Genomic DNA, 24,710 nt, shown 5'->3' on the forward strand with positions numbered 1-24,710 from the left:
CCAGGTGGCCACATGGCCCAGCTACCTGAGCCAGGCTCCACCCCCATCCTAATGGGATTCGCTGCTCCTGCTTCCCTGCCCGCCCTCAGGCAAAGTTTTAAAAGGGCCTGTTCCTCCACACCTGCTATCTTGGTCCTTCTCTCCTGCGCTCTCTTGGCCTCTCTTGGCTCCTCTCCTCCTCTCGTCTCTTCTCCCTCCTCTCTGTCTCTCTCTCTTACAGTCTCCTTTTCTTTTTCCTTCGCCGCCCCTTCACTCCGGTCTGTAGGGTGTTCCCCAATAAACCCTTCCCCTTACTCTGGTGTCTGGTGTGTTTTGCGACGGCTAACAATATATAACAGAAATATTGAAGAACGGGTACTAAGCTGTAAGTATATAGGAGTAAGAAGTCCTGATATATCACTGCACAGTGAACTATAGATAATGATGATTAGGGACAGTCATTGTGATGCAGCAGCTTAAGTTGTCACTTGGCCTGCCAACATCCCATATTGGAGTGGTTGGTTGAGTCACACTCTGCTTGTGATCCAGATTCCTGCTAATGTGCCCACAAGGCAGCAAATGCTGGGTTCCTGCTACTTATATGGGAGATGAGGATGGAGATCCTAGTTCATGACTTTCTTCTAACCCAGGGTCAGCTGTTGTGACCATCTGAGGAATGAACCAGCAGATGGAACATTTCTTTGCCTCTCCCTGTCTTTTTTCTCATCCTGGTTTTCAAATAAATGACTAGATAAATCTTTTAAAATAAAAAAAAAAATCATATAAAATAATAAACTATAATATAGTGAGCTATTTATATTATAATTACTTATAAGAACTTAATGAATCTCTAGATTCCAGATGTAGATCATAGAAACTACAAGTATTTCTTGAGAAATACTAAGATCTACAATCTGAATATTTAACAAAATTTCCTTCCTAACAGTAACTGCTATCTTGTTCATATAAAAGATGACAGTTGTGACTCATTAATCACTCTTATTTATTTGTATTTGCACTAAGGTAAGTTACATTATGTAATTTAAAGCAACTCTAAACTTTTGAATTCTCATTTAACCAATTCAATTAACAATTTGAAGCATACTCTCTCCCTACCATTCTTCAAAAATATAACTCCCTACAGTTTAAAAATTTTGCAAACTCAACAAACTGTTCAGCCATTTGAAACAATTTAATTATGTGAGCCATGCCCGGTCACTGTGAACAATTTAATCCCTTTAGTTTCAAATGTACCCTATGTATAATTTGATTTTTCAAATGGTGTTCTTGTATCTTTACAAACAAGTTAATAGCCTTCTACACTAGATGAGTCAGGTTTGAATAAATGAAAAGGAGTGATTTATTTTTATAGTCATCAATTGCTGAACTGATAAAAGAAAATTCTATAATGCATTATCTGCCTTTTGCTCTCATCTTGTTGGCTTTTATTTCACACACTTAGGCTCTCTCCACTGTTCTCATTCTCTCTCCGTTTTACCCCTTCCTTTTTCTAAAGTAGCTGATTGTTAGCATGCTAAGTTGTTCAGGGATAGTAAAAGATAATGTCTCAGATACTGTCTCCCAGTTCACAATCTATCTGTGCGTGTATCCAACTAGGTGTTAAATTAAATCTTCATTTCTTGAATCTTGTAGATTCCAAAGCGTTGCTGCGATTACAAAAGGGTGCAGTGCTTCAATGCCAAAGAGTATTACTTCAATAGATGGAAAAGAATAACACTCATCCCATTATTGCTTAAATCTCTTAGAATCTGTGTCAGCTTTCTTCACACACTGGCTTACACCTGCTTCCCTGTGTGGTAAACTAAATTACACTGTAATGCTGGAAAAAGATTTTAGCCTCAAGATGTGGGCTTAAATCCCTGACTCTTCATTTTCTGTCATTTTTAAAAATATCACTGAACCTTTCTTCTGTTTTAGCAAAAGGCAATGATGATACTTGAAATGTGTACTGATTAAACATGATACTGCATACGAACTACAATAAATGTAAGCCATTAATTTTAAGATACTTTATTCTCAGCTCTAAGAAAATACAAAACATCACACAATTTAGGCAGTGTCTTATATTCATGAATCTTTACTACACATATTTCAGAGGCTTAAGCAGTGTTTCACAGTGGGGATAAGGACATACACAGACAATTACAGTGCTTTAGCAATGTTGTATACAAATGTTTGGAAACAGTATGTTATCACCATGCATTTTAGGAGTATGAAATCATTCCCTGCACTGCTATCTATCAGCTGTTAAAATGAAAAGGCAATCATCTCTGAGTACAAACAATATTCCTATATTCTCCACTGAGAATTTTTACTTTAGACATAGATTTCATGAGAAAATCAGCAGAAACAATAAAATTCTGCTAAAGCTCTGAAGTGATTTAACTTACTTTTTGAAGGAACTCTGAGGTTTGCAAGGACCACTTCCAGGGAATCAGCTTGAACTCGAAGTACATAGCTGGTCCTTGTCTCATAATCCAGAGGGGCATTCACATAGATAACACCTGTGATGTTATTAATCCCAAACTTATCTAGAAGGTAAAACACAGCACCATGTTATTCGTCTTCACAGGGAAACAGTTCTCATTAAAATGTACCATGATTTCAAGAACACCTATTTGCAAAAAGGGTTTAGTATAACTGATAAGATTCTTGCTTTTTGACACTGCATTTCAGCTCTTGCAACCACTAGCATCCATATTTCCCTAACGGGAGCCTTGAATTTGTAGTGTTTCCATTGTGCTTCATTTTGTTTTGAGATGCTATCAGTGCTTCTGTGGTAAATTACGTTTGGAGAGCATTACATAAAATATCCATCACCACAGAAACAGAATTGAAAACCATACTAAAGGCTTTTGGAAGTTCTTTTTATAGAATTCTTTTTAATATTTTTCTCAATATGCTCTGAATTCATTGGATTAGTATGCTTTTTATAATTTAATGTACCCTTATGCTGTATATTGAGTGTTGTACTAAGAATTCTTTAGAGAACAAAGAGATAGTTTAAAGTTAGTAATTTTAAACATGATTTTATGTAACTGCTTTAAAATATTTTGCACTGATGTTTTTAATCATTTTGTACATTATATATATATATGTGTGTGTGTGTGTATTCGAGTGGAAAGCATGCCATATTGGTAAATATTATAATATCACATCTATTTCACTCGCGATAGCTTTTCATCTTTAATTTTTTGGTAGCATTTATCACCATCTGAAATTCCACACATTTATCTGATTAATAATTTTTAATGTCCTTCTCCTCTTATTGGACTCTTCGATTCTATGAGCATGTGAACTATTTTGTTCATTGCTCTATCTCTAGTAGATAGAACAGTATTCAGTACATAATACATGTTCAGTAAATATTTGTTGAATAAGTTGAATAAAATCATCATTTGGGGGGAGGAAGAGGTTATAAAGAGAGCCACATTTCTATCTTCACATAAACAGATTTATGGAGGGAGAGATTAAGATTAGGTTGGGACATCATAGCTTCAGTTAGGTGGTGATGTCTAAAGTAAAAGGAAGTACAGTTATCAATTATTTTTAAGATGTTGAAAATTCTGTTAGGAAAATGATAAATAACAATTCAAAATAAATTGAATTCAAATCTAAGTCTGTTGATCTAAGGTGAAAACTCAGGCTAAAAATGTCCTCACCTTCCTCATTTCCTGAAACAATGGAGTATACAATACTCTGATTGATGGCAGCAGCAGAAATGACACCAACCATGGTGCCTCTGGTTGCAAGTTCACTTACTGGAGGAGGTCTGTAGGTTTAAAGAAGATGATTGATTGATTTTAGAGCCACTTTCAAAATGCAGCTTTATGTTCATAAAAAAACTTGACAGGAAGATAAAGATATTTCCCATATAGCTCTTCCCTCCATTATATGCATAGCTTCCTCTTTTACGAACATCTTTCCAAAGAGCACATTTTTGAAAACTGATGAAACTATTTTGATCTGTCATAATCACCCCAAGTCTACAGCTTACCTTATGTTTCACTATTGATATTTTACATTCTATGAGTTTGGGCAAATTATAAAAAGATATGTATCTACCATTATAATATCATACAGGGTATTTTCACAGGCCTAAACATCCTCTGTATTCAGCCTATCTATCCCTTGTCACCCCTTGTCTCCTGGCAACCACTGATCTTTTCAGAGAGATCTCTTTCACTTAGCAGTAGGCATCTAATGTTCCTCGTATCTGTTCATTATTTGACGGTTTTCCTTTTTAGAACTGGGAATTTTTGCACTGTGTGGCTGTTTTACAGTTTATTTCAGTGAATAAGGATACCTCAGTTTGCTTTCATGTTTGGATAATTATGAATAAAGATGTAAGAAACATCTGTATTGCAGGGGTTTTGAAATTTTGGGTTAAGTAACAAAGAGCATGATTGCTAAGTAGTAAAGACTTAAAACTGTTTAGTTCTGTAAGAAGCTGCCAAATTATCTCCCAGGTTACTGTGCTAATTTGTATTCCCACCAGCTCTACATCCTTGTCATGCTGTGTTAAGGTAGATACTAAATTAGGTATCTATTTTACTTCAAATATATTTTCAATGACAAATTATTTTCAAAATTAGTTGTATGTTTATAACATTGGCTTTTGTAAATAGGCCATCAGAACTTTGTCTTCATATACTGCTATCAAGCAAACTTTTTATAAATCATAAGCACTTGTGTCACCCATTTGCAACTGATTTAAAAATTATTTAATACCATGTCTTAATATCTTTGAATATTTTCCTATCCCAATCACTACAATTTTAAAAATTTTATAGATATAAAGAGAACAAATTTCATGCATTCTGTATGTATAGTTCCAAGAAGACAACCGCATTTTCCTCACTTTGCTTCCCCCTTCCCCATTCCACCTTCCCTTGTCTTCATCAGTTTCTGCAAAGACATAATTTTAATCCACTCTATACTCACAGCCTTAATTCACCACTAATCCTAACATTCGATAAATAAGAAGTAGGAAAACCACAGTTTCAAAGCAACATAAATAAGGGCTAAAAATGATAATCTTATGCCAAGATGTCCATTTCATTCCTATGCAAGTTTTGTATTCTATATTGACCACCACATATCAGAGAAAACACACAATATTTGTCTTTTGAGAATGGCTTATTTCACTAAGTATAATGGTTTCCAGTTGCATCCATTTTATTGTAAAAGACAGAATTTCATTCTTTTTACAGCTGAGTAGTATTCCACAGTGTGTATGTATCACATTTTCTTCATCTAGTCATCATTTAATGGATATCTGGGTTGATTCCATTCCTTAACTATAATGAATTGAGCTACTATAAACATGGGGGTACAGGTAACTCTTTCATATACAGATTTCATTTCATTTGGGTAAATTTCCAGTAGTGGGATGGCTGGGTCATATGGCAGATCTATTTTCAGATCCCTAAGAAATGTCCATGCTATTTTCCATTATGGTTGTACTAGTTTACATTCCCACTAACACTGAATTAGGGATGATAGCCTTTCTACCTGGGGTGAGTTGAAACCTCATTATGGTTTCTATATGCATTTCCCTGATGGCTAGTGATTCTGAGCAGTTTTTCATGTCTCTGTTGGCCATTTGTATTTCAGTCTTTGAATGATGCCTGTTCATTTCCTTTCTGCATTTCTGAACTGGGTTGTTGTTTTGTTGTTGATGAGTTTCATTTCTTTGTAGATCAATGCTGTTCATCTGCTGGTTCACTCCCCAGATGGGCACAACATCTGGGCTGGGCCAGGCTAAAATCATGAGCCATGAACTTCATTCAGGTCTCTGAGGTAGGTGGCAAAGGACCAACTACTTGGGCCATCTTCTGCTGCTTTTCTAAGAACATCAGCAGGAAGCTGGATCAAAAGTGAATCCGCTGGACTTGAACCAGTGCCCATATGGGATGCTGGAGCTGGAGGCAGTGGCTTTACCCATTATGCCATATGACAACCATAAACTAATTCTTTGCAAAGAATAACAATCAATCTATATAATTTTAATGAAAAATATAAAGCATAAATAACTATATTTAATTGCTTTTACCTATTTTTTTTTAATTTTCCTGCCCTCTTTTGATAACAACCAAATATTGCATTGGGTAGTGATGCCTCTTCTATTTTCAGTCTAAGTTATTTGGGTAGGGCTGACCCTACCCAGGACATAAACAGACATGCTATACACCTCTGGACAAAAGAGGGTACTATATTGTTTGCTCATGTTCATATGTGGTGTATTTCTTTTGTAAAGCAAATAAAGCTGTTATCCAGGAGTTCTACTCTGTTAGAAAAATATTTTGGTTAGAATTTCAATATTGTCATTCTAGCAGAAGATTCTTTTTGATACAGATACCAATACAAGTGAAATAAACAATTATTTAAAACAGACCTCCCACGCTAAATTTCCCTGTGAAGCTATACCTAAAGTTAAGTTGATTTCAATACACTATGGAATACTACTTAGCCATAAAATAGAGCAAAATCCTATCTTTCGCAACAAAATGGATGCAACTGCAAACCATTATACTTAATGAAATAAGCTAGTTCTACAAAGACAAATATGTTTTCTCGGACCTGTGGTAAATGGCAAAGAGGTGAATGTGATATCTGACCAAGAGGTAGAAAAGAACGGAGGCTCCTAACCCAATATTCTGCATGGAACTGCATTCTACCAACAAACACATGAACATGGACATAGATTCTCTTCTAGTTGAGCATCTTATGAGAGCCCAGTTATGGCTAAATACTTGATTACAACCTTGTATGAAACTTAGGGCACAACTAATATGTTCTTGAATTCCTGACTGATGTAAGCTTCAAGATGCTAAGTATGTTGTAGTGATATGGTTATAATGCAATAGGTGACTGATACAGATAACTCCAATATACCTTGCTTGAATATCAGAGCAATGAATTGTTAACTCATGGCAGATCAAATGATATACTACTTTTTTGTACATCACTTATTAAAAACTGACATAAGAAAACATATATAATTTATACTATAAAATAATTTTCAAAAATTGAATTCATTTGTGATGATAGACATCACATAAATTACAAATCTATCTTGCTATTATATGGGCAAAATTTATAAGTTGAATTTTATTACCAAATTTTGTAGGTTGAAATAATTACTCTGATTCTTAAACATTGTAACAAAGAAATAACCTAAAACTGTTTTATCTTTAGCTTTAATGTTATAAAATAGCATTTCATTTCAGACATTAAAATTCATATTTTATATGCATTTTTGTTACCTTAATTGCATATTCAGGGTGGTTATAATCCTTGAAAAAGTGGCAGATATAATTCAATAAATAGTTTAATTTCTATACAGACAACTAAAAGCATTTCAATTTCTATGTGAGTAAATATTTAGAACAAATGTACTTCTAGACAAAATATCTACTCATTAACCTTTGTCTTAATTACTCCAGCACAGTTCTTTCTACTAGAATCAAAATATACTATAAAAATGCAATTTTCTCCTGGCTAGAATTAAATGAATCTCTATGATAATAAACATTAGATTATAAAAGCTCAATTCTTTTCTTTTCTTTTTTTTTTTTTTTTTTTTTTTTGACAGGCAGAGTGGACAGTGAGAGAGAGAGACAGAGAGAAAGGTCTTCCTTTGCCGTTGGTTCACCCTCCAATGGCCGCCGCGGCCGGCGCGCTGCGGCCGGCACACCGCGCTGATCCGATGGCAGGAGCCAGGAGCCAGGTGCTTTTCCTGGTCTCCCATGGGGTGCAGGGCCCAAGCACCTGGGCCATCCTCCACTGCACTCCCTGGCCACAGCAGAGGGCTGGCCTGGAAGAGGGGCAACCGGGACAGAATCCGGCGCCCCGACCGGGACTAGAACCCGGTGTGCCGGCGCCGCTAGGCGGAGGATTAGCCTATTGAGCCGCGGCGCCGGCCTCAATTCTTTTCTATTTATTGTTAAGCATGACCTATTTTATTATTGTTTTATGCCCTGGAAAGTATCAGTTACATGACTGAGGCAAATTACAAACTTTCTTTAAAGTCATATATATTTGGAATGCAAACTGAAGAAGCTGGGATTAATCAGGAGCCATAAAGTCAGATAGACATAAAAGGCAGAAACAGTCAAGTTTAATAAGATGGATTAGATATAAATTAATAGAGTGAAGGATGAAAGTACAGAATTGAAAAATGCTTAACAACTATGCAATAACACAAGTCCCACATGATTTTCCAACTGACAAAATGTCAAAATAAATATTGGCATTCAATGAAAATTTATTTTTTAAAGCATCAAGTGGTGAGAATTAATCTATGAACCCAGAGTTTATGATGTTTGCCATAAATAAATGGATTTTCTGATTTTTACCATTCAATGTTGGATATTCAGTGGTTCTCTCCTTTCTTTCAATTGAGCAAAATCAAATCTGTTCCTAAATTTAACAAGGAATAAATTACGCCCAAATATTTCTTAGAATACCTTTTGTAAAAAAATCTTTCCTTCACTATTAATTAATGTATCTCCAATTTATCCATTTAGAACAAATGATGCATCACTACCCATCTTTCAATTTAACTTTCTAACATCTGATTTAAAACAAATAGTCTTCTGGTGACGGCAATACAAGAATTGTATTAGTGAAAGCTATGTTTACTCTTTTTTTTTTTTTTTTTTAATTTTTGACAGGCAGAGTGGACAGTGAGAGAGAGAGACAGAGAGAAAGGTCTTCCTTTGCTGTTGGTTCACCCTCCAATGGCCGCCGCTGCAGCCGGCGCACCGCGCTGATCCGATGGCAGGAGCCAGGATCCAGGTGCTTTTCCTGGTCTCCCATGGGGTGCAGGGCCCAAGCACCTGGGCCATCCTCCACTGCACTCCCTGGCCACAGCAGAGAGCTGGCCTGGAAGAGGGGCAACCGGGACAGAATCCGGCGCCCTGACCGGGACTAGAACCCGGTGTGCCGGTGCCGCAAGGTGGAGGATTAGCCTATTGAGCCACGGCGCCGGCTATGTTTACTCTTGAAGTAATTCATGGAAAGCACGTTAAAAGTAAAAACATTTGAAGCCATCTCAGAACTGAAATATCGGGCTTACTAACACAGTTAAAAGTCAAGTTACCAATCACATTCTCATTTCCCGGACAAATGACTGCTAAGAATAAACCACAAGAAACAGTTATCTCTTCTAAAAATTAAAGAAGTATTTCATTTATTTGAAAGACAGAGTAGCAAAAAAAGAGGGAGAAATAGAGACAGAGTTTAATCTTCCATCTGCTGGTTCACTCCCCAAATGGCCTCATCAGCTCAGGCTGCACCAAGTCAAAGCTAGCAGCCCAGAACTCAGTTAAAGTCTTCCAAGTGGAGGCAGGGACTTGACTACTTGAAGTATCATTTGCTGTCCCTAAAGGCATTTATTAATAGGAAGCTGAAAGCAGAAGTGCAGCCCGGACTCAAAACCAGGCTCTGTGCTTTTAAAATATTTCTTTTAAAAGTATTTTAATTATTATTTTTGATAACCTTTTAAATTTACATTCTTATAAAAGGCTTGTTGGTTCCACTACATAATGAATTCATCAAATAAAAATAAAGACTAAAGTACAGCAGGAAAACAGGTAGGTACACAATGATCAAGGTGAAAGATGTTCAACTTGTGTTATTGATAAATGAGTTAAGATAAAGATACTTTCTTAATGTCTGTGTTCCAACTTTTATGACTCCTTCCAGAAAATCTTGATGTTTTCATTATTTCCTTAATTTATTTTAGCTGACCAAATTATATATGTGTATTTACAGTATATGTCATGATGATTTAGATATATTTTATATACATACATCATGGATTGTTAAAATCATGCTAACATTTTTTTCACTGCATACACATTATTTGTTACAATAAATGAAAATATAGCCTCTTAGCAGAGTTCATGTATAAATATATCATGATTACTTATAATCTCCTTGCTAGACTTATTCCTAATTTATAGCTAAAACTTTATATTCTTTGGCTGACTACTCCCAAATCTGCCCATCCTTACTCCGTGCCCCTGGTAACTATCACTCAGCTCACTTTTATGAATTCAACATTTTTAGATTCCACATGTGAGATCATGCAGTATTTGTCTTTCTGTGTCTAACTTGTAGCACTTAACACAATATCCTCTAGGTTCACCATGTTGTTTTAAATTACAGGATATCTTTCATTTCAGGATGAATTATATTGCATTGTGTACACAGACCACATTTTCTTCTACTCATCAACTGGTGGACACATGGGTGGATTCTAGCTCTAGGCTACTGTGAATAATGCTGTAATGAACATGGGAAGGTGGATAACATTTTAACTAATAGCCCTAAGACCTGCATTTAGGTGGCCTGGCATACAACACCTATCAGGGCACTAGTTTCATTTCCTGCTGATGTGCCTGGGAAGGCAGCAGAAGCTGGCCACTGTTACCCATATAGGGAATGTGGATGGAGTTCCAGGTTCCCGGCTTTGATCTGGAACAGCTCTAGCCTCTGGGCATCTGTGGAGTGAACAAAAAGGTGGAAGATCTCACTTCCTCTATGTTACTCCCTCTATCTCTGTAACTCTTTCAGATAAATAAATCTTTAAAAAATAAAATAAAAGGTGCCTGTGCTGTGCATAGTGGGTTAAGCGCTACCAGCGGCACCAGTTTGAGTTCCAGCTGCTCCACTTCTCATCCAGCTCCCTGCTAATGCACTTGGGAAAGCAGCCGAAGATGGCCCAGGTGCTTGGGCCCCTACACACACATGGGAGAATTTGAGGAAGCTCCTGGCTTTAGCCTGGCCCAGTCCTAGACGTTGCAGCCATTTGGAGAGTGAATGGAAGATCTCTCTTTGTCTCTGCCTTTCAAATAAGTAAGTCTTTAAAAATCAAACCAAATAAAAAATGATCAAACCACATGAACAGATTATTTTTAAAAGAAGACTTACAAATGTTCTATGAAAAATATATGGTAGGTCTAAACAAAAATGGTTAATACTATTATCATAATGGAAAGTCTTAATATGATTATTGTGCTCAGGGAAAGGCAGAATAAATTTACAATGAGATATCATTTCATACCCTGTTCGAATGGTTCTCAATAAGCCCATTTCATATCACTTGTATGTGTTTTCTGCCTCACTGGACTGACACTGGTAATGTTACAGCCTCAGCCATGGCCAGAGGAAGTATACAAACTCTTCCTTCTGCTGGTCACCTCTGACATCCTCCATGTGGTGGGAGTCCTCCCTTAGAGCTTGCTATTCATGAACTGGCCTCATACCAATCTAAAGATCAACTTTTCCAACTCCCTGAACTGCTGGCAACCACTCACCTTTTTACTGTGTCTATAAATTTGCTTTTTCCAGAAAGTCAAGCAGCTGGAATCATACAACATGTGAGCTTTTTAGAATGGCTACTTTGCTTAGCAATGTGTACTCAAGGTCTCCGCATGTTTTTTCCTGACTTGATATCTCATGTTTATTACTGAGTAATACTACACTGCATGGATGTATCATAATGAGCTGCAGCTTAGTAGGAAGAATATTGATTGAAATAAGTCCACATTTGTTGTTAAAAACCAATCGTTTCAGATAAACTAGGCACCAGTTAAGTGATTCATACTTTATATGCAAAAATGACATAATTTTCCTTATGAAGATATAAATTAATTCACAGATAACTCTAACATTTCAAACTGTTTCTTCAAACAGATTACAATAAATCTCTTTCAATTAAATTCATTTGAACATATCTGATCCATCCATATACTAACAATTTGCATTGCCCAAATGTTAGACCAGCTTTTACAACATAAACAGAAAAAACAATTATTCTACAATTTAAAATTTATTTTTATTGTGGAGTTCAAGAAGTAACAATAAAAGTAATGTTATATGTGTTGCATAAAGTTCCTAATTATTTTAAATGCCATGCACTTAAGGATATGAAAGCGTTTGTAAGTAGATGCTATTAAATTTTACTGGGATTCATTCTGGCCCTTTTTCTTTTTTTTCTACTGAGAGACAAATCTAATTTATTTTGACGGGTTTGAATTCAATATATTTGCAAATCAGTATCAATTAAGAAACTGTTTTTATATTTACTATGAGGGAATTTGATGAAAATAGGAAAGAAAAAAAACACCCACTGGATCTCCTATTATTATAACCTTAAGTAATTGGATCAGGATGACCTAATTTCACATATTTAACTAAGAAAAACACTTTTAAACCATGAATCAGTAGGGAAATGCTAACTTTCCTAGAATCTTTGGGATGTACTGCTGATAAAAATTATAAAAACCAAATGGTTTGACACTGCTTTTTTTTTTTTATTTTTTGGACAGGCAGAGTTAGTGAGAGAGAGAGAAGAGAGAGAGAGAGAGAGAGAGAGAGAGAGAAAGGTCTTCCTTTCATTGGTTCAACCCCCAAATGGTCGCTACGGCCAACACACTGTGCTGATCCAAAGTAGCCAGGTGCTTTCTCCTGGTCTCTTACGTGGGTGCAGGGGCCAAGCACTTGGGCCATCCTCCACTGCCTTCCTGGGCCACAGCAGAGAGCTGGCCTGGAAGAGGAGTAACGGGACTAGAACCCCAGGGTGCCAGCGCCACAGGTGGTGGATTAGCCTACTGAGCCACGGTCAGCCGACACTGCTTTTTACTTGTTTTCCAAAGTGTGTTCTATCACTGAGAGGTTTACCTGTGTTCAGAATCCCAAAGCATTCACCTTAAAGATATGAAAATTGAAGAATAAATCATTTGTAAAATTCTTTGAAAGAGGAAAGCGCAGTGCGGCCGGCGTGCGCTGATCCGATAGCAGGAGCCAGGTGCTTCTCCTGGTCTCCTATGCGGGTGCAGGGCCCAAGCACTTGGGCCATCCTCCACTGCACTCCCTGGCCACAGCAGAGAGCTGGACTGGAAGAGGGGCAACCGGGACAGAATCCGGCGCCCCGACCGGGACTAGAACCCTGTGTACCAGGCACTAAATGCAGTATTAGAAGTAAATGGGGCAGCTGTCATTCACCAGAGGAATCTGGAGGTTACTGACCCCACCATCATAAACTGGTAATAAAAATGGCATGATTGTGAATTTACACCATATTGTGTAAAAATCTATTGTCTATACAATATTTGGAAGCCCAGATTTTCCATAAAGAGCCTCTGCAAATCTTACTTGCTTGTTTAACATCATTCAACGTCTCAAAGTTCTTCACGCTAATGGACAAAGTCTCTAATTGGGTTTTGATGACTAAGTTCCTCAAACTATTGGCTCTTTATTACTTCTTCTGAGTCACTAGGTTAAGATTCCATCTATTAAAATATTTTTTCACAATAAACATGTTTGAATTAGCCACTAATAAAATTAATAGATCCTATTATATGTTTCACTCAATCGCAAACTTCCATTGATATAATGCAGTGAAGGATGAGTGAGATCATAAAGTTCGTTGTGTGGAAAAGCCTGTCCTAAATTCTACAGGGGAGTTAGCGTTAACTGTTGGGGCTTGAGTCCTTTTTTGCTGGAAGACTTATTTCATTCTTCAGCCTGAATAAATGTCAAACCATGCATAAACTGAAGATGTGAAGGAGAAATTATACTCCAAGTGAACACAGAGGGAGCCTAAGAAAGCTGTGGTGAAAAATTGTCAGAGTAATTTTTCATTTATTAAAGAGATGAAATCTATTACATTTGAGGCAAGATTTTAATAGTGATATAAAAGGACAGAGAAAGTTATCTTCAGATAAAATTCTCATATTGGACAATAACTCCAAATTAAAATAGAAAACTTCAATAATCAAATGATGATCTTCATGTAGATTTCTTATGTTAAACGTTTTTAGACAGATTTTTTTCCTTTTACATTCACTGTCATCAAGACTAATAGTTGTTCCTAAAATATTATCCTTACTGATTAAAGTATCTTGTTAAAATCCCCAAGTACAAATTTGGATGGTGCACCCACAGATGATGGCCATGTTATTCAATGTAAGGTAATTTTAAGACTTTTGAGTATTGAGATGTTACCAAGAACTTCTCATCCACCTTTTCCTAGGCCATTTCAAAAATGTTTTCGTGGTTTTTTTCTCTTTTTAAATTCAAAAAACAACTTTACTGAGGTCAATTTTATAACAAAAACTTTTCCTATTTTCAGAGTACAACTCAATGACTTTTCATAATTCTATGGAGTAGTGTAACTACCACCTTAATTCAGTTTTAGAACATTTTCATTTTTTATATTTCTATATAGAAATATAATATACATTTCTTATATTTCTATATAGATCACTGATTATGACATTATAACTTTACCCCAAGAAAATTCCTCATGATCAGTTATAAGTAATCTCCAGTCCCTGGAAATCACTAAATTAGTTTCTGTCTCTATAAATCTGTTTTTTTTTTTTTCTGGACATTTCAGAAAAATGGAATCTTATGAAGGTACTTTGAGAAATTTATGGACAATTGGGATTAAAAGATAAGTTTGTTTTGGTGCAGAAAAATGTTGAAATCCATGTATTTTTTTTCTTTTTTAAAAATATTGATTTATTTATTTGAAAGAGTTACACAGAGAAAGGAGTGTCAGAGAGAGAGAGAAAGAGAGAGAGAGATTGGTCGGTCTTCCATCCGACGGTTCACTCCCCAGATGGCTGCAATGATCCGAAACCAGGAGCCAGGAGCTTCTTCCAGGTCTCCCATGTGAGTGCAGGGACCCAAGGACTTGGGCCATCTTCTACTGCTTTTCCAGGCCATAGCAGAGAGCTGGGTCGGAAGACGAGCAGTCGGGACTAGAACCAGTGCCCATATGGGATGCCAGCACTTCAGGCCAGGGCATTAACCCACTGCATCACAACGCCGGCCCCTATAGTTTTTTCAAAATATGCAGTTCCAAAAGTTTTTGAAGACCCCCCCTACACATGGACATTAAAATTTTTGCATCAAAACCAATGTATAGATTGATTCTACTTCACATGAACTGTGTGGTGCCTTGTGTATGGCTTCTTTCACACATCACGTTTTATAGGCACATTCACATTGTGCCAGTAGTTTCAACGTTTGCCCTGATTTGTGGCAACTAATGTACAAGGGACAAAAACCCTAATGTATATGAGTGAAATTGACATTTTAAGATTTTATTACTGTTTATAGCCCTTGTCTATACTCTTGAAGAACAGTGGTTTTTCTATGTATTACTTGTTGATTTTTTTCTTTAGTTGATGGTTAACCTCACTTTTTCCATAGTATTGTATTTAAAATGATGTCTCTAGACTATATAGTATACCTTTTCTTTGTTTTTGCCTATCAGGAAGATTTTTAAATCCTTATAAAATATCCTAAATGTATTCTTTAATATAAAATGTTTTGAGCAGCTTACCTTACACATAAGTTGTATATAATTTTGCATTGTCATTTACTATAAAATTTATTCATATTAATCAACAAAGGACCAAAGTTTTACTTTTATAGGGAAACTAAAAAAAAATCTTTTCTATTAAGAGAGTATTTGAATTTTTGAAAATGTCAAGATAAACATTTAATATTATTGTTTTTTACTTTATATATTATCTTTGAATACCACTGGAAAGTAAATGCAATTCACAATAACTTTTTTAGGGTTAGTAGAAATATCAACTGTTTCAAATATATCTTGAAGTTGTTTACAAAAATAGCTGTTTACCACTGTTTTCAAAAATATCTCAAAGCCATTTGCCTTGTTTTATTTTTATATATACAAATATAAATTTTGATTATTGTTCTTATGGAAATAACTTTTAAATTACATGGATTTTAGGGGCCAGCACTGCGGCATAGCGGGTAAAGCCACTGTCTGCAGTGCCAGCATCTCATATTTGTGCCAGTTCGAGTCCTGGCTTCTCCACTTCTGATCCAGCTCATGGACTGGGAAAGCAGTAGAAGATGGCCCAAGTCCTTGGGCCCCTGAACCCTTGTGGGAGACCTGGGTAGGCTCCTCTCTTCTACCTTCAGATTGGCGCAGCTCCAAGCATTGTGGCCAATTGGGAAGTGAACCACTGGATGGAGACCTCTCTCTCTTTCTGCCTTTCCTTCTCTCTCTGTGCAACTCTTTCAAATAAATAAATAAGTCTTTAAAAAATTACATTAATTTTAAAAAATTAAATTATATACATGTTTCACAGTAAAGGTTAATATTTTAATACATTTCCATTTTAAAGAAAAACTAAATACCAATATTTAGGAAGCATATTTCTTTGAAAATTTGTAAATAATTATCTTTGGTATTTTTGATGAATTCTTTAAGATATTGCATTTCTTGGCCGGCGCCGCGGCTCACTAGGCTAATCCTCCGCCTAGCGGCGCCGGCACACCGGGTTCTAGTCCTGGTTGGGGCGCCAGATTCTGTCCTGGTTGCCCCTCTTCCAGGCCAGCTCTCTGCTGTGGCCAGGGAGTGCAGTGGAGGATGGCCCAGGTGCTTGGGCCCTGCACCCCATGGGAGACCAGGAAAAGCACCTGGCTCCTGGTTCCTGCCATCGGATCAGCGCGGTGCGCCGGCCGGGGTGCGCCGGCCGGGGTGCGCCGGCCGCAGCACGCCAGCCGGGGCGGCCATTGGAGGGTGAACCAACGGCAAAAAGGAAGATCTTTCTCTCTGTCTCTCTCTCTCACTGTCCACTCTGCCTGTCAAAAAAAAAAAAAAAAAAGAAAGATATTGCATTTCTTGTTAAAATCAATATTCACATTTAGACTGTAGGATCTATTCCAGACATACTGATCTTTCCATGACATTTACTTCTAAAACTGATGACAAGTGAATTACTCTGTGTATAAGTCTCAGCCCATCATCCTGAATGAATGTCAAATGTCACTACAGAAGGTAATTCATAGGGCTGGCAGTGGCTTAGTGAGTAAAGCTACCATCTGTGGTGCTGGCACCATATATGAACATTGGCTCATGTCCTGGCTGCTCCACTTCTGATCCAGCTTCTTACTAATGTGCCTGGAAAAGCAGCAGAAAATGGCCCAAATACTTTGGCCACTGCACCCACGTGGGAGACCCAGAAGAATCTCCTGGCTCATAGCTTCAGATCAGCCCAGCTTCTGACAATGCAGCCATTTGGAGAGTGAATCAGCAGCTAGAAGATATCTATCTCCCTCTCCCCCCACTTTGTAACTCTCCTTCCAAATAAGTAAATAGATCTTAAAAAAATAATGTAACTCATTTGACCTCTAGAAGTCCATCCATTCTCAGGTAATAATATGTATTTAAGCTATTATTAGTTTTTTTAAATATTTCTACATATATTACATCAGAGATATATTAAATGAATTTACTGACTGACATTATAACTTTCCTGAAGATTCAAATAGATAATTGACTGACAACTATTCATCTAATATGTACACACTGTGGGAATGAGTGTATGCATAACAGAACTTAAAGAAAAATGAGCCTCTTGCCCCTTCTCCTGCTCTCTCGGTTCCTCTCTCTAGCCTCCTCCTCTGGGCTCTTGGCTCTGCTCTCCTCTCTCCTCTTCTCTGCTCTATCTTCTCTCCTTGCTAGCTCCTCTCCTCTCTGTTTCTCTCTTATATTCTCTGTCTCCCTTTTTCCTTCGCTGTCCCTTCACTCCGGTGTGTAGGTTGTTCCCCAACAAACCCTTTCCCTTGCTCCGGTGTCCGGTGTGCTTTGCAACGGCTAACATTAAGATAGAACATTGGTGCCATGACTCGGATAGCCTCATATTGGTAATCCAGCATCCTCCAGTGCTCTGGGGTCCTGGATTTCTGCCGGTCACAAAGCACACCTCCGGAACTCTTTCCAAGCCACTGAACGCTCTGCAATCTCCATCCACACATCAGCCTTCCATATTTTGATGTAAGACGCAGAACGGGAAGCCCTCACGGCGACTTCTATTTGAGTGGTGATCTACTGTCGGATACTCGCCTGACTACTCTCGTAAAGGTTGTAGCACTGGACTCTAGCCACCACTCCTACTTCTACTTAAGGACTTTAGCCTCTACAGACACTGTGTCCAGGCAACAGTGGGTGCGAGTGACAACTCCATCTCTGTTCGCCTCTTTACAGGCGAGGCCCTGGGCTCCAGTGGGTGCTTGGATGACGACCCCGCCTTTTGTTCCCATATTCTTTCATTAGTCAGATAGCGGGGATGCAAGGACGCTTGCAATCCACGGGTCTGACTCCACAGGTCGCAATGGGAACTTTTCTCTAACCGTGTTCCTTCTGATGGTCCCTCTCAAATTGGCCCCAGCCCTCAAAAGCGGCCCCTCCATGGTGGCGCATTTGGCCCTGAGGGATTGGAAATTGGAGTAGTTTGACCCTGATAACATTCAAGATCTTTATCATTCAAGTTCTTTATCACTTCCATGAGCTTTCGGGAAAATAGAAGGATATTCCATAGGTTCAAGCCTTTTCCTATCTTCGAACCAAACCTTCCATGTGTACTTCTTGCTCTCCCGCTCAAGTCCTTCTGGTCTCCAAGATTCGCACTAGGGGTCAGAAGCCTGAGCAAAAAATCCTCTCTTCTGCCCTGATCCTATTCCCGCCACTACCACCACTTCCTTTGATCCTGCAGATGACTTCCTCCTGAGCTCCTACTCCCACTCACTGTATCTCCCCCTCCCACCTAGGAATTCTTTATCTCAGAGCCCAAAGTCTGCTATCTCTGTCTCTCGGTTTGGGAATAGCAGTCTCCATGGTTTTCAACTGGTCTTTTGTCCCTCTCCTGTCCCAGTCTTACCATAAGAATAGCAAGGGAATGGTAGTCCCATCATTGTGGGCTCCCTGCTTATTGAGAAACAAATTAGGTATCCCACCCTCTGAGGGCTCTTTTGTTTTATAATGAACAAGCCAGACAGGAAAATCAGATTTCCTGCTTGGACCTGGCTCACTGAATTTTTCTTTAGGAATACCACTACCTTTGAAACTATTGCTTTGTAAAATGCTAAATTTATTTTGCAATTTATTTTAACAGGTTTCCAGGTAATCAGTATTCAATGAAATAGCAATGAGTATGAATGCAATTTTAATTTCAATTAAATTCAGATAAAAATATATCAGCATCCTAAGTCATTTAGGTGTAACTGCTAATTTAAATTGGGTAAAACTTTTGTATACTCAACATGTTATATTCTATAAAAAAACTTTTTATAAAAAACTGAAAATAGTTCAACACTGTTTAAAGTAACTCAGGCTGAAATTTGATGTGTTACCTTAATCTTACTCTGAAAATTTTTAATGGGTTATTTCAAAATTAAATCAAGGACATTGGTAGATGGAAAACATCACAAGTATACTTATCTATTCCTCTTTGACATAAAATTAGAATCTAATCCTCTGTTGAAGCAATGTGTTAAAGTAATCTGTTATATTCTCTTGATGTCTGTTAAATTCTAATTGTTTAAAAAGAGCTGAATTTTTATTAACAGCTATGGGTTATTTAAATATGTGCTTCTTTTCAAACATTTAAATAATTACCTTGTAACAATGGTCAAATTTGGTCTATATTATGTCATGATGTTAAAGAATCTTACTTCAACAGATATTTTGGATTTTGAGCCTTCTTGACATTCTTGACAGGCATTCAAAAAATCAAAGATCAAAGTTTCAAAGAACTTGGACTCTGAAATTTCCAGTGAATTTTGGACTTTGGTTTTTCCAGTTCGGGCCCAACTGAAAAAATCGAAGGACCGGTGTCTCTCACCTTGTAGAGACACCAACTAATCAGGCTATTTGGATTATATTAGAAGTACTGTCAAGATGTGAAGTGGTACTAAATTTTAAGTTTCTATAATATAAAATGCTGTTAATACAAATGTCAGAATTAAAAAGTCTAATGATCTTGTGTTACTAGACACAATAGTTATCTTAGTAAAAAAGCCCCAGAGGCCTAAAGGGTTAAATACTTTGTAAAATCCTACAGGTGCTTTCAAAAATACTGTGTGCAGTAAGCAAATGCCTCTTGTTGGTTAATGAGTTTATAATTTTAAATGTGGCAACTTAAAGCTTTGTCATCCACAGTTTTATATATCAGAATTGCTCATAAAACTAAAGCATTGTTGTTTCTGTGTTTAACTGTCCTATAGGTTCTGATGGAATTTTTCCAGCCACATGTATTCTATTCAGTACTTTGGGATGACTCTGTAAACAGATGAAGCCAATAATATATTAAAGGTACCAACTGTGAGAAAGTATGGTTAGCTGAGGTTACTAAAAGCAAAAGTAATTCAAATCAATTGGTAATTTACAAACAGAAGTTAGATTTTTTAAAATATTTGTCTATTATGTTATGCTACATGTGTATACATATTGTATGTCTACATGGGAAAATTTATTAAGAAATTTAATTGGCTTATAGATAAAAAAATTGCTCAATTTAAACAGCTAAAGTTATTCAAAGATATATTTTAATTCATGTGACCTGAATCTCTGTATCATATGTTTTAAACTTGTTAATAGAAAAAACTAAAAACATTTTATATGTTTGTGCTTTAATTTGCTGGTTAAACAAGCTACATCATGTTAGATATTTAAGAAATATTTCCAAATATATGTATTAATATTTATGGAAGGCATTGGGCCTTCTGGTAATGTTTTCTTAACTTGTTATCTAATGGTTAAAACTGCTTTCTAAGTTTTCATGTGATATTGCTATTGCCAGTAAGTGATCTGGGACTGGCTCCCCCATTTCTCTATTCTAAGCCCAACTTGTTCTCTCATTTCTCTGTTCTCCTCAAGGTAGGAAACTAATTCTATTATGAAGGAATCTCCAAGATGCAAAATTTGATTTTAGATCTTATAAAAGAGATGGCTAACACATTTCTGTAATAGCATAGCCAAAATAAGAGCTTAAATTATAATTTCTTAGCTAGATTTACTTCGCCATCAGTGAGGTAAACAGTAAACAGGAAAGACCTCCCTTTCAGAACAAAGGAAAAAAAGGTTTAAAAGTCAGGATATAGTTTTCCTCCTGGGCATTGTCTGCCTCAACATAAACTACTACAGAACATGCCTGTGACTATAGGCTTCTAGTTTAGGCCACTGAAGATTAGAGATGGGACTTGAGCACCCCCTTGACTTGTATCCTCTGGTCTGCTTTAACAAAAACCAGGAGGAAAAGAAAGCTAGGCATCAGAAGCAATGGGTGGTAGGCCTATTAATGGATGCTCTGTACAGTGATCTGCCCTCAAGGAGACCCAACAGCCAGTCCACTGCAGTGGCTTTCAATGTGGCAAGCCTGGGCTTCAGCAGAAGTCAGCTTGTGAAGAGCCCTGGCAGCTCTGCCAGCCAAGAGTTGGATCACTGGAAATGGACCTGCCCTAGAGTCAGAGGACGCCCAGGTCAGAGCCACAGATCTTATTGGCTCTAAGCTGAAAAGCCCTTCACTCAGCCCAGCTTCCAAAGTGACCACCACAGCTGAGGGGACGGCCAACTAGGGTCAGCAACACTGCAGGCAGAGCTGTAAATTTCCTGTTACAGATGCCACCTGCCTTTCTCTAGCCAGCTCTCCTCCCAGGCCAGCTAGGTAATGGAAGTCAACAGGGTGCCTTCCCCAAGGAGGTTCACACCTCCCTTAGGATGTAGGCTATATGAAGAGACAGATGAGTCTGAGCCTCATAATTTACAAGGCTTTAAAGCCCACCTGATTATTATCAAGCCCCTTCTGTCAGGTTCTATTTGCCTCTCAATCAGAAAACTTAATTGTAGCTCAAATAGCACCTTTCTTAGCTCCTCTAATAACAACTCTGTCCTCTGTATCTAGCCCCCTTGAGCCTCATTCCTTTGTAACCATAGCCTCCACCACCAATGGCTCTACTCCCAATCTGTGTGTACTGATGGTCCTCTTCCCCACTTAGTGTTGTATGATTGTTCAGAATTTCTCTACAGACAAACCCCACTACCTGCAAAAGTTAGTGGCCTTTCTCCCAGTCTTGGCTGGAATCAGCTTTAAGCTACATCCACCAAACTGTCCCCATAAGGGTCCAGAGACCCCCTCCATTTCCTCTCTATAAAATCCCCTTATTAACTGGTTAATGCTACTCTTAGGATCATTTGTTACTATTCTCACCCTGTCTTTTATACTACAGTGTCTAAGTGTTTTCAGCAGGTGATAATGGAACAAACGAAGGCCTTCAGCAACCAGGCAGTCAACCAAATGCTGCTACAGGGATGTACTCAGCTCCCCACCCAGGAGACAACGGCTTGAGACATCGCCCCATGCCAGCGAAGAGTACATCATCATCCCATGTCAGTAGGAAGTAGCTCTAAAGGCAGATCATCGTCCCTCTACCCCTCCTGGACTTTTGGGACTAATGTAATCCCATACAAACCCTGCTTTATAAAAAACAAAAGGGGGGAATGTTAGGAAACTGGCACAGTTGATCGCATGGCCCAGCTACCTGAGCCAGGCTCCACCCCCGTCCTAATGGGATTGGCTGCTCCTGCTTCCCTGCCCGCCCTCAGGCAAAGTTTTAAAAAGGGCCTGTTCCTGAACAAGTGCCTTCTTGCCCCTTCTCTCCTGCTCTCTCTTGGCCCTTCTCTCCTGCTCTCTCTCGGTTCCTCTCTCTAGCCTCCTCCTTTGGGCTCTTGGCTCTGCTCTCCTCTCTCCTCTTCTCTGCTCTATCTTCTCTCCTTGCTAGCTCTTCTCTCTGTTTCTCTCTTATATTCTCTTTCTCCCTTTTTCCTTCGCTGTCCCTTCACTCTGGTCTGTAGGTTGTTCCCCAATAAACCCTTCCCCTTGCAAAAAAAAAAAAAAAAAAAGAAAGAAAAATGAAACTATAGGGAGAAAAATAGGCCATGGTCCTTGTTGCTCTGTTCTGTAATATGTTGATGTTTTTATGAAGGGCAAATATTTTCAGGTTGCCTGCAGTTAATGACTGAATAGAGAAGAATGTAAAGGTAATCCTCTTCTTGAAAGACACAAAACTTTTCATTTGACTATGTTTTGAAGACAACCCAATTGTCCTGTAGAATCCTACTTAAGTAATGCAGAAGTCACCTTCAATGGCACAGCAGTCTAAGATGTTTCCACCCAATTTTCCCTCCCTCACCTTTCTAGGATCCAGAACATTCTATTCTGAAAGTTCTCAGAGCCTCTCCTGCTTCTTCCTCAATTCTGTCATGAAAGTATATCCCTTAACAAAATTCTCGCTTGTTAAATCTGATCTTGGGGTAGGATGTTGCAATGGATTAAGCTGCCACCTGGGACACCCTCATCCTGAACCAGACGGCTGGTACTCTGCTTTTTATCTAGCTTCCTGTTAAGGGGTCCTGGGAGGCAGTCAGTGATGTTCAAGAGTCTGGGCACTTGCCACCCATATGGAAGACCAAATGGAGTTCCTAGTACCTGATTTCAGACTGACTTAACCCTGGCATCTGAGGTCATTTGGGGGAGTGAACCAGTGGATGGAAATACTCTTTCTATTACTTTCTCTCTCTCTGACTTTTAAGTAGATTAAAATAAAAAAATAATAAATAAATCATACAAACAAAGGAATTATATTAAAATGTATAGTTAATGGCTGGCGCCGTGGCTCATTAGGCTAATCCTCTGCCGTTGGCACCGGTACTCTGGGTTCTAGTCCCGGTTGGGGTGCCAGTTCTGTCCCGATTGCTCCTCTTCCAGTCCAGCTCTCTGCTGTGGCCTGGGAAGGCAATGGAGGATGCCCCAAGTGCACCCCATGGGAGACCAGGAGGAAGCCCCTGGCTCCTGGCTTCGGATCAGCGCAGCGTGGCTGCTGCAGCGCACGAGCCGTAGCAGCCATTTGGGGGGTGAACCAATGGAAGGAAGACCTCTCTCTCTGTCTCTCTCTCTCACTGTCTAACCCTGCCTGTCAAAAAAAATGCATAGTTAGTAACTTCAAAGATAAAATATTGATGAATATTTAGAAAAAAAGTTTTAAGGTTAATAAAGAAGCCATTAAATAGTATGAACATAGACGTGAAAGTCCTCACATATGTGAGAGTGATGATAGATATAGGATATAGGATAGGTGATAGGAGAGTGGATGATAGAATTTTATGCTCCATGGTGTCCTGCTTGTCAGAATCTTCAATCATAATGGCAAAGTTTTGCTGAATGGGGAGAAGATCTTGAAGTGAATGTTGGAAAAGTAGATGTCATGGAGCAGACAGGACTGAGTGGACGGTTTATCATAACTGCCCTTCCTACTATTTATCATTGTAAAGATGGTGAATTTAGGTGCTATCAGGGGCCAAGGAGCAAAAAGGACTTCATAAACTTCATAAGTGAGAAAGAGTGGAAGAGCATTGAGCCTGTTTCTGTTCATTGGTCCTGGTTCTGTTCTGATGAGTAGTATGTCAGCACTCTTTCAGCTATCTATGTGTTATCAGGACTTGTCATAACTATTTTATTGAAGACCTTGGATTGCCTGTTTTTGCTTTAGCAACTCTGCTTTCAGGACTGTTGTTAGGACTTTGCATGATATTTTTAGCCGATTGCCTTTGTCCTTCAAAACGATGCAGACCACAGCCCTACCCTTCAAAGAAATCATTGCCAGAATTTCCTCAACCTTTGAAAAACGTGTAAGAAGAACAAGAAGCTGATGAGGAAGATGTTTCAGAAGAGGAAGCCAAAAATGGAGGGGGAGCAAAGAAAGACTTTGTACAGGCAGATGTACAAATACTAGCTAATTGAATCCAAAAACACATCACAAAGATGATTCACCCATACCAAGTGGAATTTATCTCTGGTATGCAGGGATGGGTC

The 24,710-nt window shown here is 38.2% G+C and overlaps 1 protein-coding gene and 1 pseudogene across 5 annotated transcripts in view; one reads left to right on the forward strand and one right to left on the reverse strand.

Moving 5' to 3' along the window:
- Positions 1 to 24,710, reverse strand: part of PCDH15 (protocadherin related 15) — a 1,661,037-nt gene that overhangs the window by 136,603 nt on the left and 1,499,724 nt on the right. For all 5 annotated transcript variants that reach the window (XM_089314076.1, XM_089314072.1, XM_089314075.1 and 2 more), the window contains 2 exons: positions 3,663 to 3,772; positions 2,391 to 2,531 (listed from right to left, as the gene is read on the reverse strand). In XM_089314076.1, coding sequence (XP_089170202.1) covers positions 2,391 to 2,531; positions 3,663 to 3,772 — 251 coding nt within the window. The remainder of the gene's footprint in view (positions 1 to 2,390; positions 2,532 to 3,662; positions 3,773 to 24,710) is intronic.
- Positions 23,985 to 24,638, forward strand: LOC138845481 (thioredoxin-related transmembrane protein 1 pseudogene; annotated as a pseudogene).

The sequence above is a fragment of the Oryctolagus cuniculus genome, chromosome 15 (assembly GCF_051225735.1).
Source record: "Oryctolagus cuniculus isolate XC-2025 breed Fujian yellow rabbit chromosome 15, ASM5122573v1, whole genome shotgun sequence".
Classification (NCBI taxonomy): Eukaryota; Metazoa; Chordata; class Mammalia; order Lagomorpha; family Leporidae; genus Oryctolagus; species Oryctolagus cuniculus.